The following is a 16,868-nucleotide window of genomic DNA, read 5'->3' on the forward strand; positions in this document are numbered from 1 at the left end:
TCACCTTTTGAAGTTTGGGATAAAAAAGTATGAGTTTTTCCCATGGTGGAATAATGCATAAGAGCAATAAAACAATCATTTCTGATTTTGTTCAGTTATAGCTCCCCAAAAGAACCTGTTAATCCAGCCAGATTATTTAAGTCTGTTTATTCACTGAGGTACTCGAAGTATTTAGAACAGTATCAGACACATAGTTGGCATTCACTAAATATTTGTTGAATGAATGTGTAAGAAACTTATTCACAGAGAATGGACAGAAAAGTCCAGATGGAAAGCTAAAACGTACTAGTTCCAGCCAAAATGCAACTATTGTCTTATAACACAATGAGGGAAAGAAATAAAAAGTGTGACCCAAAGCAAAGGATAATACCAACTGAACAACACATTTATATTAGAAAACCTGCATAGCTGGTATGCTGTGGTGCTCATTACTTACTGTATCTGCAGCAGTGAGATTGATACCCAGTCCTCCAGCTCGTGTGCTTAGCAGGAATACAAAGATGTCATTCCTGCAGAAGAGGGAAGAAGATATGTTAAGAGGGAATACTAAAAGAGAAAGATAGCATGCATGTGGCAAAAACAGAGATCTCTGAAAACAGAATAGTGTCCAGGACTAGAAAGGGGTGTCCAGGACTAGAAAGGGTTATCCAGGCCTGATCCACATTTCTTGACACATTGTACCAAGGTGCTCTGATGTTAAAATGGAATCATGGTTGTCATCTTCTAATTTGCAGATATACTTCTGCGGCCTACTAATACTGACAGACTGATAGGCAATATAATTATAACCATGTAGCAAACATAACAGAAAAATACGTCATCATGGAAATAGTGTCATAGTTCAAACAAGTCAAGCCATTCCTAGGTTCATACAGAGGGAATAAAAATCAGTATTCCTTGGCGCTTCCCCCAGGAATCATGACTACCAATAATTTGGGAACTAATGATTATACTTTCCCAAAGCACTCATTTTCAGAAGAATAAAGTCAGTCCCAGAAAAATGACCCTGAGGTCAGGACTAAGATCCAGGTCATGACTTCTACGTATTAAGGTGAACTTAGGATCAATCTACGAAGACAGGCTGGAATTAAAGTACTTTTTTAATGTATGGCAACATAGCCCCCATGATTAGATATAGTTGTCTGTTTCCCTTGACATCCTTCGTCCTTTTAAAGAAACCCAGAATTATAAATAAACCGGTAGGTACCACTGTCACTCATTCAGACAACAAATATTTACTGAATACCTTCTAGGAACAGGCCCGTGCCAGATCACAGCGAGTAGGCTTGGACTACAAGATTTATCTATGTACACACATACAATTAGGGGCTCAGTTTGATCCCAATTCTTGCACACTTTTAAAAAAATTTTATTTATTTATTTGACAGAGAGAGAGACAGTGAGAGAGAGGGAACACAAGCAGGGGGAGTGGGAGAGGGAGAAGCAGGCTTCCCGCTGAGCAGGGAGCCCGATGTGGGGCTCCATCCCAGGACCCTGGGACCATGACCTGAGCCGAAGGCAGACGCTTAACGACTGAGCCACCCAGGTGCCCCTCTTGCACATTTTTAAAGATTCTCTTGCATTTTCATGTTCCTGCCACCCGAGGTTATTTTCCAGAACATTTCAGAGAGAAAGGAACTGCATTATACCAGTGAGCAAACTTTACAGTCCTTTAAATCAAGTTGCTAATCTCTTTTCTCATGATTAAAATGAGTATAACGAAAAATTTAGACCAGTGTTATTCAAATTGCAGGTCACACCTATTACTGGTCATGAAATCAGTGTGGTAGATCTGGACCACATTAAAGTAATAAAGAAAGGAACAGAACAGATTAGAAAATATTGTAATACAGGGGTACGTGGCTGACTCAGTTGGAAGAGCATATGACTCAAGTTTCAGATATGGCATAGAGGTACTAAGAGGTACTAAATTCCAATGTAAAATGAATTTTACTCATCCCTTGATGCTGTTCTTCCCTGGTAAAGTCATTTGACTGAAGGTCTGTTTCCTGGACTATAAAATGAGGATGCTCTGAATACAGCTGAAGTGACTAAGTGATGACATATCAACAGTAAACATGAGTATCAGTGAAGGAACTATTTTGAAATTAGCCTCCTGGTTAATCACTAAGCTGTGCTGGTCCTAGAGAAATCTGTCTATTATTTGCATTTAGTTAAACACAAGGTTCCCCGAGGCAGGAATGACAACAAAGTATGTCTGCAGGCCTGTTACAAGGCCAGATTCCAAAAGCTCTATACACCCACTGAAGTTCTACTAGTTTATCCTTGAATATTATCAAGTTTAATATTTCATAATTTTATTTATTTAATTTATAAAATGTCCTTGTTTATAGTTAATACATATAAGGCAAACCAAAAAGTTAAAAGGTACATGCTAGTTTGCAAACACATTTTCCTACATAGATATGAGATGATGTAAATGGAAGCTTGATACCTTACAGCCCAGAGGAGGGTATCTAACCACAGTGAGGCTGCAAATAAAAACTGATTGAGCTTTCCAGGGCTGTAGTAACTAATCTCTACAGAAAAATTCTTCCTTCTCTGACCCTCTGACCCTCACTGCTCCTCCCCATACTTCTCTCTCCTGCTTTGGTGGAAACAGAAGCAGTGGTCAGAGGCTTCTCTCCAATACCTGTGTGAGAGCTGACGGAACCACCCAATGGCTAGGACTCATGGTAATTCCTAAAGAAGTCCAGAGCCTGAGCAAGGGGTGGGGTGGGGGAAGGGAGAGGAGACAGGGAGGGAGGTAGAAAGCAGTCGGGAACTATAATACAAGGAAGGGTAGAGGCAGGGGTGCCTGGGTGGCTCAGTTAAGCATCTGCCCTCAGCTCACGTCATGATCCCAGGCTCCTGGGATCGAGCCCTGAGTCAGGCTCCTTGCTCACTGGGGAGCCTGCTTCTCCCTCTCCCTCTGCCTGCTGCTCCCCCTGCTTGTGCTCTCTCTCTGTCAAATAAATAAAATCTTTAAAAAGAAAAGGGGGTGTAGAGGCAGAAATATGGGTCATTTTTATAGTCTGGACAGCCAGAGATAGGTCCCCAAATATGGTAATCACTTATAAACAGGGACCACGTACAGAAAAAGAAGTGAAGGGAATCTAGGTAAAAATAAATCAGTAGAGGGGCGCCTGGGTGGCTCAGTCGTTAAGCATCTGCCTTCGGTTCAGGTCATGGTCCCAGGGTCCTGGGATGGAGCTCTGCGTCGGGCTCCCTGCTCTGTGGGAAGCCTGCTTCTCCCTCTCCCACTCCCCCTGCTTGTGTTCCCTCTCTCGCTGTGTCTCTCTCTGTCAAATAAATAAATAAAATCTTAAAATAAATAAATAAATCAGTAGCGAAACTTAGAAATATATAACAGTAGAAGACACTTTTTCTTTGGGGATATTAACTATGTATTGAGAAGATGCCTTTTAATGATAAGGTAGATGGTAAACAGCAAGGTTTGATAATTTTATCATACTGAAATGAAAAAATAAGGATTATGGAAACCTTGTTAAAATAAATTACTGTCCATCCCAGAATACACTGCTGGATCATTTATAAACAAAAACACCTAAATAAAACTGCTTAGAAGTTCCTTTCAACTTAATAAATCTAGTACTGATAATGTGAATTACTGTTTTGGGGGCTCTGACTAAAGGGAAGAAAACAGAATCCCTGAAGGCAACATGATGGTTTGGGTGCCCTCTAGGGGGCTGAAAAAGAATTTCAACTCAGGGTTTCCGCTGGAACAGGCCTCTCAGCAAGCAGACTTCTGGGCGGTCTGGGAATGAGCCTAAGAAATCATGGAGCAAACATGTGCTTAGGTCTCACTCTTATTCTTGTTTAATGACCCACTGAGGCCACCAAAATACCCAAATAGTCCTGGGCATGTAGCCTAACCAACTGCAGTGAAGACTTGCTCAATGACTGAAAAAGAGCCAGAATGAAAGAAGAGGCTGGAACTCTACAACACTCTCACCAAGAAAGAAAAAATCAACACTACACTCACTTTTTCTCATGTTTTCCAAAGGGATCACCCTGAGCGATCAGATAACGTGTGTGTGTGTGGGTGATCCATTTGGTAAATGTCATGGGTAGGAGGAAGGGAAGCAAAGGCTGAGGCATTCCAGAGCAAAGACCTTGTGAATGGCTTCTAGGATCACGCACTGATCACATGTTCTGAATGTTGCCCAGTCAGGACATCCTGGCCAAACAGTCTTTAGTCTCAGCCGGACTCTTTCCTGGAAGGATCCCTCATAAATAAATCTTGTATGAAGGGAATGTAAATGGCTTTTTATAGGAGTTCTTGTTTACTCTGGCTGACCTTTGAGCCACAGGGCTCTCCAGTTGAAACCACATTTTTTTCTTTTGATGTCTTTTCATTAGTAATAACAAAAATATTTGGCAAGGCATGCTTTTTGTTTTCAAAAACACCTGTCTTTTTCTTTATATTGGGCTACATCAGCCACTCAAATTTATAAGTTGAGAACTTCTTCCCATTTGGAGGGGTCTGCTGGATAAGCTTATCAGCACAGGCACAGTTCAGACTCTATATATGAGAAGAAGAGATTATGTCCTATGTGTAAGTCCAACTCTAGTCAACTACCTACCTCACCATATAGGCAGGGGAGGAGACATTAGTCTGTTTTTTTCATTTTGCCTAATATTAGATGCAGGTGTTAAAATGATGGTTACTCAAATGTTGAACCTCAATAAAAAACACTGCTCCCTAAATAACTCTCAGTTATAGGGTCTGGAAGCTTAAGTAAGGTTTCCCAAGAAAGCTGTGTAAAACAAGTATTTACTAAGCAGATCTAGTATAATTTAATGGTGAAAATACCGTTCTTTTAGAGCTAAGCTTTTCAAAACAACTGTGCGATACATTACCCAAACAACTGTTCCACAAGTCAGAAGATTTCAGAAGTAATGAGTTGGATATATCTAGTAGTCCTTTTCACTAAAAGACCACTGTAAAATATACTGAGCCTGGGATCTCATGTCCGCTGGGTCAGCTAGAAGAAGAGCTGTACCTCTATGATTCAGAAGATTGAATCATTACAAATCAACATACCACAGCTCTTGTTGGACGCTAAGTTGGCAGAACTTTCTACAGAGCAATGTGACAATTTGCAAAGTCTTAAATATTCATATCCCTTCACTCAGTAATCTTCCTTGTTTCAGTCTTTATTAAGAATACTAAAATGCTGGGATGCCTGGGTGGCTCAGTTGGTTAAGCGTCTGCCTTCAGCTCACTCATGATCCTGGGGTCCTGGGATCAAGCCCCACATTGGGCTCCTTGCTCTGTGGGGAGCCTGCTTCTCCCTCTGCCCAACGCTCCCCCTGCTTCTGTTCCCTCTCTCTGTCTGACAAATAAAATCTTAAAAAAAAAAGAAAGAAAAAGAAAACTAAAATGCTGACGAAGCTTTGTAAAGATATTCACTCAACATTTTAACAATAGAAATATGGTATAAATATCCAGTGTAATGGAATATTAGTCATTAAAAATGATTACAAAGACTTTTTAAATGATACGTGAAGATGTTTAATATATAATGGTAAGTGGAAGAAATCAGGACACACAATCGTATCTATAATATGGTATCAACATGTAAATACAACCACATACATATTAAAGACCAGAGGGATATACCTAAGAGTTGAAGCTCTTAGGTTGGAGTAGGCAAGGAAAAAGTAAAATATGTTTCATTTGATTTCAGAATCAAGAAAAGACTAAGGTCAGCTGGTAAAAAAATTTTTCGGGGGGTGGATAACAATATGATGGAGTTAGGAGGCATTACCACTGACTCTTGAACAATGCAGGAGGGTAAAAGGGAGCCAACCTCCTGGCACAGTCGAAAAAATCTGGATACAATTTTTGACTCTCCAAAAACTTAACTACTAATAGCCTACTGCTGACTAGAAGCCTTACCAATAATACAAGCAGTTGATTAATACATACTTGGTATGTTATATGTATTTTATATTATAATCTTACAATAAAGTAAACTAGAGAAAAGTTATTAAGAAAAATGTAAGGAAAATACATTTATAGTACTGTTTAATATTTATTGGAAAAAATCCATGTATAAGTGGACCTGCGTAGTTCAAAACCATGTTGTTTGAGGGTCAACTGTATTATGCTATATCTGTCTCAAATATTATCAATTTAAGAATCTGCCAATAGCTTCTGCTAGGTTAGGCCATCCACATAGTTGCTCTTAGGTAACAAAGAAAAATAGGTTCAAAGCAGATCTTCTCCCTCCATTGTTGGTCAAACAACCACCTGAATTCAGACATACAGTTTCAACTTGGGAGTTACTGGTTAAGTGAGGGTAAGACTGTAAACCAAAACAGAGTTTATCTCCTTACTTGTGCTTCATTATAAAGCATCATGCAATAGCAAAAATTATCAGAGGGCACTCTATGTGGAACTATGAATTTGTTTTAGGCTAAATTGTTTTATATCTGAAGTAAACCGTGCTTTAAAACTGAAATGAAAGAAATGAAAAATTGTAACCTAAATACAAATGACTATGTGCTTAATTTTCTTCCCAAGAATCAAAACTTAAATATTAACAAACTATACAATTAAAGTCCAAAAATCCAGAACTGTTGTGGTTTACAGCACATTAAGATCTACTCTATTCTTAGTTACCAGGTCTAAGGAAGAAAATTTAAGGGTGGAGTTCAGCGGCCCTGTCACTAGCTGGTGGAGCTTGGCTTTCTCCTTGGAGGGAGCAGTAACCAGATTCTGCTTATTACAAGGAGAACCTGCACTTAGGATAATTATGGCTCTGTAAGCCATGAGCAGCCAGCAGGCGGTATTTGAAACTTCATAGGCTTATTATCAGGTGGGAGAAGTACTGTAACTGAGAGCTGCCAGATGAAGAGACTGTGCACCACTGCAATCTGTCATCCTGTACTGTATTACTACCACGCTGGAGGGAAAGCAGGAAAAAGGAAGGTATTTTTCTTTATAAACTTTTACAAAAGACATAAGGAAAAGAAACTAAAAATCAACCATAAGTCAATATCCAGAGATCGCCACTGTTAACATTTAGAAATACAGCCTTATGGATTTCTTTCTGCATAAATATTATCCATATAAAGGAGGGTCTTAGTTCATACACAGAAATCATTTTTTATTGCCCAAATAAAAGGGTGCTGATTTGGTAAGAAGGCATATTTTGAATACAAAAATTAACGAGTATTCATTTTCTCTCTCTCTCCCACACACATATACACACATAGATCTGAACCAATATAGGCAGATTTAGCTACCTCTTAAAATGACTATATGATGATTGCTTAACAATATGAGATAATGTTGACATTTCTTTTAAACTCATTATCTTAAGCACTAAAGAAAAATCAAATGAGAATTTTTGTAATTTCTATTAACGTTACCTGTTCTGAAAATCTGCAACCATGTCCCGCCTCTCTGAGATCTTGGATGAGCCATCAAGCCTCATGTAGGTATGCTTCCTGTAAACCATGTATTCCTGCCAATCAGAGTAAACAAACAGAAGTTGGATGCAAATTACTGTATTCTAATTCCCATAACATCTACCCACCTTCCACCTCATCTTTACTGGGGGCAAGTCATTATATCCAGAATAAGAAGAAAGTAATCTCAAAAGTACAAGAACTTAACTTGTAAATGAATTTACTGCTAGTATGTGAAAATTGAGGGCACTGTGAAGACTACAGCCACCCTCAATTTCAACTTGGAAACTAATCATATTCTTGCAGATTTCAGTAGGTTTCATGAAAATAAACCAACAAAATAAAATGAAATTTCCAAACAAAAATTGCCATTCAGGCAGCGACCAGATGTTTCTCACAGCTATGGAATATCTGTTTTTCTTTCCGTAAGTAACTTGCTCTAGTGTTCTTCTCCCCAACATATCCTTGCTGACCAATATCCTTGAATTTAAAGCCCAAGTTTCCTTTTTCCAGCAGAGCATGCATCATTGTTAAGGGAAGTCTAAGCATCAGAGTGAATAAAAGACAAGGTAACTTTCCATGGCAGAGCATGTTCTGGACATCATCTCTAAGAGGAATTACAACTTTTAAGAATGGAGAAGAAACTTCAAGAGATGCAATGGAGAGAACATAATGCCATTTTTAGAAGCTACAATGCCTCTTACAGATGATGTCCAAATGAGCACTGATTTCCTCTTTCTTACCCCTAATTATATGGATTACACTTCAAGAAGTCCACTTGTAGAGGAACCACTATCAAAAACTCAACACAGCTGCCTATTTATAAGAAACAACATGAAACAATTATTTCAGTTCTAAAATAACTTTTTCCTATTGAAAAAGACTAGTTATTTCTACATTTGGGAGATGTCTGTGTTAATTCTCTATGGTCAAATGTTTGTTTGTTGCAATATTCTCTTATGTACCTGTTATTATACCTGGCTGGGTATTTCAGCACACAAGGTTGCTACAGCTGGGTACGGCTGTACAGTACATGTGGCAGCCTACTCTTAGAGCAAGTTAGTACCAAAACTCCTTCAATGGCTTGGCAGAGGTCCCTGATTAGGGTACCTACGAGGTGAGGCTGGTCAACAAAGTAGACAAGCTCATCGAGGCACACATCTTCATTGTGGTTTGTATACGTTTTTACTATTTCCTTCTTTCTCAAGTGGCTCTTTAAGGGCTTTGATAATCAAAGAGGGGTAGAACATATTCAAAGAGTTTCAAGTTCATATTTAGTGGTATAGCCCTGTAATGAGACTGGATTAATAGTAGAAGAGTAGGGGGTATCTTAGATAAGGAAGGATTCAGGAAAAAAAAGATGAAAAATACGAGCATGAGGATAGTCTTTAGAGGCTCACTATAGCTTGGCAGCTAAATTTAATCAAGGGATGCTGCCATCCAGAACAACAAAATAACTAGATTACACACAGAGACATCCACAGGTTGGACTTCTACCACAAGGTGGGCTTTCTGCACAGGCACTCCTGCCTTCTGAACCAGAACTTCTAAACTCAGTGAGAGCACTGATGAATGAATCTTCTTGTAGATCTTACTGTTGCCATCAGTTATATGTCAAGGTCAGCATGACACCAGAGATACTAATCCTAGACCATAATCAAACCAACACTGATTACACAGAGCCTGTAACTGAGGCAACAGAAGTGAATCTTTTCTGTTTACTGCTTTAAGCCTTTGCTCTCCCACCCAGGGGAGCAGTGGGATTTCAGGAGGCTTAGATGAGTTTAGATCCGATTTCAGTAAATAGCTTCAAAACAAGTAAATGGACATGGAAAAAGAAGTTAAAAGCAGAATAGAGGAGGGGCGCCTGCGTGGCTCAGCCGGTTGAGCGGCTGTCTTGGGCTCAGGCCATGGTCCCAGGGTCCTGGGATCGAGCCCCTGCTCGGCGGGAGGCCTGTTTCTCCCTCTGCCTGCCACTTCCCCTGCTTGTGCTCTCTGTCAAATAAATAAAATATTAAAAAAAAAAAAAGCAGAATAGAGGAATGTCTACATCCTCACACCACAGAAAAACAGCTAAAAGATAAAGGCAGAGATGAAAAAAGAGCAATTCAGTATTTCCTTCATTCAAATATTCTGGCTATACCAAAGCTCTTCTAGATGTGTCTCTAAAATTCTGTGTGGTTTAGAAAAGATACTTAATTTAATCTGGAAAGAAATGCCTCATTTCTTTCAAATGCTAATTTTAAGACGTGTGCCCACTTCTATGTTTAGTTCAGCTTTCCTATGATCTAAAAAATCTAAAAATTCAGAATAAAATCAAATTCTATCTTGTTAAAAGACATTTTTATCAAAAAGAATTTGTGTCAAAACACAAATTCTAACAATAAATGACAAGTTATAGCACTGTGAATATTTATTTACTTATTTATATTTAAGTAATCTCTACACCCAACGTGAGGCTCGAACTCATGACCCTGAAATAAGAGTCACATGCTCTTCTGACTCAGCCAGCCAGGCGCCCCTCGAAAATTTATTTTAAAAATCTATTTCATACACACACACACACACACACACACACATTTAACAATCTCTACATCATAAGGTTTTCTAAGATCCATTTTAAATATTCCATCATGCCCCAACTCTTTGTAGTTCATTCCCATGTCTGAGGACCACTACTGGCTCATTACCACTTGTTGGATGACTTTACCACGGTCTGTAGGAACTGTGTCATGCTTTGCACTCCTTGCATTAAAGAAGGCTTACGGAACAGAAAGACGAACCATTATCCAGTCCTTCCTTACACAAGGTACTCTGTAGACATCAAGGATCTCTCTCACCCAAGTCCCTTTTGGTATTTAGGAAAGACTTAGAACATGATCCACCAGTATGATTAAATTTCCTGGAGCTTTGTAAAGCAATTCTTTTTGCTCCACTTAAAGAAGCAAAGAAAGAAGAGAAACCAAATACAGACCTTCTTCCTCTTCCAGGTCTCATAATTTAGTATCCTCCTTTAATTAAATAAATATGAACATCAGTACTCTCAAGTGGATTCTTGTGGATCAATAACTACTAACCAAAGTAAATCTAATACTGCTTGAACTAATAAAATAAAAATTATGGCTTTTAACATTTAGGAAGTCTTGAGAGCTATACAGTCCTAGTAGATACTATTTTTAAAAATTATTGTAGAAGCCAAAAGAGTTATGGATGAGATGTACTCTTGGTATTTGAGTACTGATTCTCAACCAGGATTAAAAATACATGTGCCTGGACCCACCCCAGGGATTCAGACTCTGTAGGTCTGGGAGAGGGCCTGGACTGGTTTATTTTTAAAAAGCTCCAAAGATGAGTGCAATAGATACCCTATATCTGCAGCTGAGAACCACCACTACAAAGAGAAGGCAGGACAGGGGTCCCTCAGAATCTTGCTATTGCAGCATGGCTTTCAGATAAGCGGCACTGGGAACACCTGCAATTTGTTAAAAATGCAGAATTGAGGAGCACCTGGGTAGCTTAGTCGGTTAAGCATCCGACTCTTGACCTCAGCTCAGGTCTTGATCTCAGGGTTGTTGAGTTCAAGCCCCATGTTGAGCTCCATGCTGGGTGTGAAATCTACTAAAAAAAAAAACAACAAATGCAGAATTGAGGGATATACCCCATAACTAATGAAACAATTTGTGTTTTAACATGTATTACTTGTAAGTACTTCTCTTAAGTTTGAGAAACACTGTTGCAGAACAATATCCTTATACTATTTTAAAAGCAGTGGAACTTTTTCTTTTTCCAAGTGAAATCTTATATGAAAACCCTCTAGGGGCTTCTGGGTGGCTCATTCGGTTAAGCATCTGCCTTTGGCTCAGGTCATGATCTCAGGGTCCTGAGACTGAGCTCCGTATCAGGATCTCTGTTCAGTGGAGTCTGCTTCTCCCTCTCCCTCTGCTTGTGCTCTTTCTCTCTCAAATGAATAAATTCTTAAAAAACAACAAAAAAGAAACCCCTCTAATATAAAATAGATAAAAAGCATTATTATTCTGGTTGATGAAGAAGGGGGAGTCCAGGGCCCCATCTGCTTAATCTCTACCTAAGTTTCCTGTCCTCTATCCCACCCTACCAGTTTGAAAACCACTCTTGAAATACACATTGAGAAGACAAGTTGGCTCTGGATCTTATCTGTAAGTTACTTTTAAAAGCAGTAGCTGCAGAGATATCAGTATAACTCAAAATACTTTCCACAAGTACCTCTCACTCCTTTAAAGTGCACTAAATGAAGGCAAACATTCACACACCCAGTGGTATATTACAGGGGACTAGGTTCATCTTCAAGTAGGGGTGATGACGGTGGCTAGCATTTACTAAGTGACAAACACTATTCTGTCTGTGTTTTGCTTATCTAATCCTCACATAGTAGTCTTTAAGATAGGCGTTGTTATCGGCCCTCCCACGTTACAGATGTTAAGTAAGGTCTCTAACAGTTATATAGGCAGTGGGTAATGTAGCTCGGACTGGAACTCAAGTTAACTGGTGCCAGACCCTCTGGCTTAACCCCTTTACTGCTTTCCACATGGAACAGAAGCTCACCACCACTAGGGAAAAGAAGGTGGTTGTGGTGTGTCAGGGAGAAGCCATATAAGGTTCTTAATACATGTTGTCCATAATCTCCATCCATTATCATCATAAAAAAAGGATAACTGGGCATTTGAAAAAATAAAGGCAAATGTTTGTATATCTCTAACATGAACCTTCCATTCTGAACCTTCTTTTCTCTTTCAAAGTTGCGTCTGCTGTTCTCTTCAACCCAATTTCACTTCCCCAATTTGGGGAAAAGACTCAGTATGATCCACAAACCTGAAGTCCTGATGTAACTATTTCCTGAACATGCCACTTTCCATCTTTGGGGTATATCAGCAGCAAAAAGTAAGGCTCCTCTCAGTCTCTATTATAATCTCTCCGTTGCCCAAACAAATTGCACCAAATGAGTGAAATATGGAAGCCATGCTTCCCTTATCTAACACAAAGAGTCCTTTGGAGCAAGACCTAATCACAAGGCATACATAGGCCCATCATAATCTGCCTTCACCCTATGTGTATTATTCCCTTTTCTCATATACCATAAACTTCAGTCACACTGAGCTAGTCCACCCCAAATGTCTCGTACCTTCCCATCTCTGTGCCTTTTTACATCTGGCTTCCTTAGTCTGGAATGCACTTCTCCCTGATGGTTAAAATTCTATTTAAGTTCAGTTCAAAAGTCACTATCAATGGGAACCCTTCCTCAAGTGACCCAGTTAGAAATAAATGTATCCATCTTGCTACCTTCAGCTCTGTTTACGGTTCATTTTGGGCACTGGTATCAGGGTACACCTGACAGTTGTGTGTGTGTGTGATATATCCTCCACTAGATACATTTCTTGAAGTCAAAGACCACATTTAATTTAAATTCACATCTGCCTAGCACAATGCCTTCCTCATTCTCGACATGAAAAGAAATGAATGAAACTGAATAAATATAGTGTGGTTGTAAGCTGACACATTTCCTTCCATCATTCCTAAAGCCTAATCAAAATGCTAGTTAACAGTGACCCCAATTTGCTTTTCATTCTGTGGGGCAGTTTTAGAATACCCAGCTTCCCAGTATGCTCAGAATCACAGCTCCCAAAGGTAACTGGGAGTTCTAGGAGTAGCCAGCTCATAAATGATAGAACGTCTGTTCAGGATGAATCCTATCCAAGTGAGGTACTTGCTGACTGGGCAAGTTATGTAACCTAGTGTCTCAAATGTCATCATTAGCTATAGATTATCTGGATTTAATTCTGTATTATACTATTTTCATACACTGGTGCAGTACAAAATCTGTCTGGGTTTCAGTACTTAACAATCACACCACATACAGTACCAGCTGGCTGAGCCTTTCCAAGTACTTTTGTATTGCATAGAAAATACTGACGCTTATTTCCTTAAACTACAGACTCAGCTGCTTGATGCAACAGGAATGAACCTCAAATGAGACAACCCAGAGATGATGTAAGTCATCTGTAGTGAGTTAAAGCTTTTTGCAACTGTCAGAATATGGTGGTAGGGGGTGGGGAGGTTCCAAACTCGAGTAAAAATGGTGGTGGTAGGAAAAGTTCTGCCTAACATCCCGCTAGACACCATCATCCCAACTGCACAAAGGCCATGTCTGCTTCCACAGTACCCCCACCAGCAAAGACCTACAAGTGACTCAGTAAATGTAAAGTAAATCCGTAACGTAACGTTTAGTGATCTACCATATCCTCCCCTATCTACGGCTTTGACTTCTGCCTGTGGCACACTAAAAATTCCTGGCCCTGGAAGTTTAGCAGTCTGCTTTTTTATCCCCTATCCAGAAACAGTATTTAGATACCATGGGAAAGAATAAGACATTCCTGAATACAGAATTCTATTTGGAATAAGATCTGATATATTCACAAGAAACTTAAATTAAAGTCAGATTTTTGCGCAAGAGAAAGAGGCTATCAATCACTTTAAAAAAATACTGAGCAAATACTAAGTGTCCAGAACTAGTATTTCTTTTTTTTTTTTAAAGATTTTATTTATTTATTCATGAGAGACAGAGAGAGAGAGAGAGAGAGAGAAGCAGAGGGAGAAGCAGGCTCCCAAGGAGCAGGGAGCCCGATGCGGGACTCGATCCCAGGACCCTGGGATCATGACCTGAGCCGAAGGCAGACGCTTAACCATCTGAGCCACCCAGGCACCCCAGAACTAGTATTTCTCCCAAAATGGAAACCTGGTCACACAAAAGTACGTGTATTTTTACCATATTTTGGTTCTTCCGAGTCCTAGAAACAAACAGATAGCCAAGGTGAAGGCACAGAACAAAAAGCCCAAAAAGGCTGTTGGATGAAAGAGACGCTGATCGGCTCCACAGTTACACAAAAGAGCTTCAATGCCCCCACATGAGTTTCTAACTTCTGCTCTATTGGAAGCTTTTCTTTCTTTTTTTTTTTTTTAAGATTTTATTTATTTATTTTAGAGAGAGAGAGAGAGCGCACAAGCAGGGGAAGTAGCAGGCAAAGGGAGAGTGAGAAGCAGGCTCCCTGCCAAGCAGGGAGCCCGAAGCGGGGCTCGATCCCAGGACCCTGGGATCATGACCCGAGCCAAAGGCAGACGCTTAACCGACTGAACCACCCAGGCGCCCCTACTGGAAGCTTTTCTTTCCCTCTTTGATATACAAGGTGTAAGATGTCAAGGTAAAAAAGAGAATCCTGGAAAAAAAATTTTTTTTTATATCTAAAACTAACCAAACAAACCCACAACACACTGAGGATGAAGAAGCAAAGCAAGGGTCAAGGTATTTTTTTTTTTTTTTAAAGAAAAGGTCAAGTGTACTCAAGGGAAAGCATCTATACAGAAGGGCCTTTCTATAACATGATCCTTAGGTTCACATGCCAGGTCATGTTTTAAAGCTGAAACATGGCTCTAATGAATGTTTACAGTGAAAGCTTCTATTATGACAATGACTAAAAAACCCAGAATAACTCTTTGAAAAGGTAAAGAAATGTAGACCTCATCCTGCATTGCCGTAAGATCCACAATACATTTACATTTCAATAAATGACTAGACATATTAAACACCGTGGGCATTTTAAGTCCATGCCCACAAAATAAATTTTGAGGATTAACCTCTTTAAATACAGAATGTGGTTCATTTGAGTAAACAGTATTAAAAAAAAAAAGGACGAATGAACTTCTAGGAAATGTAATGTTGAAGGAAAAAGAATAGTAAAGTGTTTTAAAAAAACCTAGACAACAGTTTCACTTCAGTTTTTCAGTAAAACATGTAAACGGTTGTAACATTTTTTTGGCTTCAGCATCCTAGATGCATGTTATCCATACGGCTAAAGAATGTTAGCAGCTGTGAAATTCAGTTTTCCCTAATTTCGAATTCCCCATAGAGAGATCGAACTGTATTTAAAAGGCTCTCAGGCTGCCATGTTTGCAAAACCTACCCACATCATCCACATCCCCACAAACCTCTCCAAAAAACCCGCTGGATTAGAAAGAGATAGGAAGTGACCCTGGTGGGTAGGGTTTACAGCACTCATCCTGAACAAAGCTCATTAACATACTTTGAATCACTTATTTTGGTAATACTTAGGAGTACCTAGAAGTGTGTAATACATAGAACAAGGAACTAAAATGTAGGACTGTATCAAATTTAAACCATCTACACTTCCCTTCAGCTCTCAGACCTAGCTATTTTTTGGTAGCTTACCCTACTTACTCTTGAACTTTCCTTTAATAGGAAGCAACTTTTAGGACTCCAAAATACACCAACATAGTCTTTGGAAAAAAAAAAGATCATCACTTCCCTTACAAAATCTTTAGCATACTGCTTTTTCTATAATTCAGTGCAAGATCACTACTTCATCTGTACATCCCTGACTCTGCAGGACAAGGCAAGTGCACTTTATCTAAGAGGAGCCCCACTGACGGAAAGTTACTCATATTGTTTGGGCCGTTGGTATCATTTAGTTTGAACTGAACACTACAGATGCAGGCAGTTCCCTTTATTTTGGATTACTGCTCTTAGGACCTTTAACACAGGTAAAGATCTGCATCAAACACAATGGCTTAATTACTTCTCTTACAGTGATTTACAGCCACCAATAAGCATTTTTCCATCATTTAGAAATAGGTGACCTATTCCATAGGACAAAACAGAAAGTTCAGCCTGCTGACAGCATTTGAGGGGCCAAACACTGTACTAAATGCCAGACTTATGATTTGAGTGACCTCAAATATCATGTGTTATGTCCCTTGCTAAAAGAAGTTGCCAGATTATTAAAAAGAGCCTGCTACCGAATTACCAAACTATTGACTGAGAAATTCAGCAAGCCAGGCTTGGCTTCCAGAAACCTAAAACTTCTTCCCTACGCTAGCCTTCATTCCTTCTGTGCTGATATGATCCCTACTCCCTTATTCCTAGATAGGGATAATCATGGTCCAATTTCCACTTGTTTATTACCAGCTACTCCCTGGAGTAGCAGGGTTAGAATATGAAGCCTTAGCTATAAAAAGCCCATGGAAAAACATGCGAATATTTATACACTACTTACATCCAGGTGCTTTAGCTCCCCCGACCAGCGGCTTTCCAACTTTCTAGCACTAAACACTAACTCTGGTGGTCTGTGATTATTTGTCCTCAGTTTCACTCGCCTATTTCCATGTCCTTGACTTCTTCTCCCTCAAGTAATTAGCTTCCACTCACACAACAAGAAAGCAGAGAGAACATCAACACAGAAGTAACTGAAGAAACAGAAGGTGCCCTGCACAGTAAAACAAGTTGTATCTTTCAACATAACCTAGTGGTTCTCAACTCTGGTTGCCTATTAGGATCACCTCAGGAGCTTTCAAGTCTCCTGATGCCTACGCTTCATTCC

At 39.5% G+C, this 16,868-nt stretch overlaps 1 protein-coding gene across 3 annotated transcripts in view; it reads right to left on the reverse strand.

Moving 5' to 3' along the window:
- INO80 (INO80 complex ATPase subunit) overlaps positions 1 to 16,868 on the reverse strand; it is a 132,099-nt gene that overhangs the window by 16,398 nt on the left and 98,833 nt on the right. For all 3 annotated transcript variants that reach the window (XM_027570069.2, XM_027570070.2, XM_027570068.2), the window contains 2 exons: positions 7,405 to 7,499; positions 437 to 509 (listed from right to left, as the gene is read on the reverse strand). In XM_027570069.2, the coding sequence (XP_027425870.1) occupies positions 437 to 509; positions 7,405 to 7,499 (168 nt within the window). The remainder of the gene's footprint in view (positions 1 to 436; positions 510 to 7,404; positions 7,500 to 16,868) is intronic.

This window comes from Zalophus californianus, chromosome 6 (genome assembly GCF_009762305.2).
Source record: "Zalophus californianus isolate mZalCal1 chromosome 6, mZalCal1.pri.v2, whole genome shotgun sequence".
In the NCBI taxonomy this organism is placed as follows: domain Eukaryota; kingdom Metazoa; phylum Chordata; class Mammalia; order Carnivora; family Otariidae; genus Zalophus; species Zalophus californianus.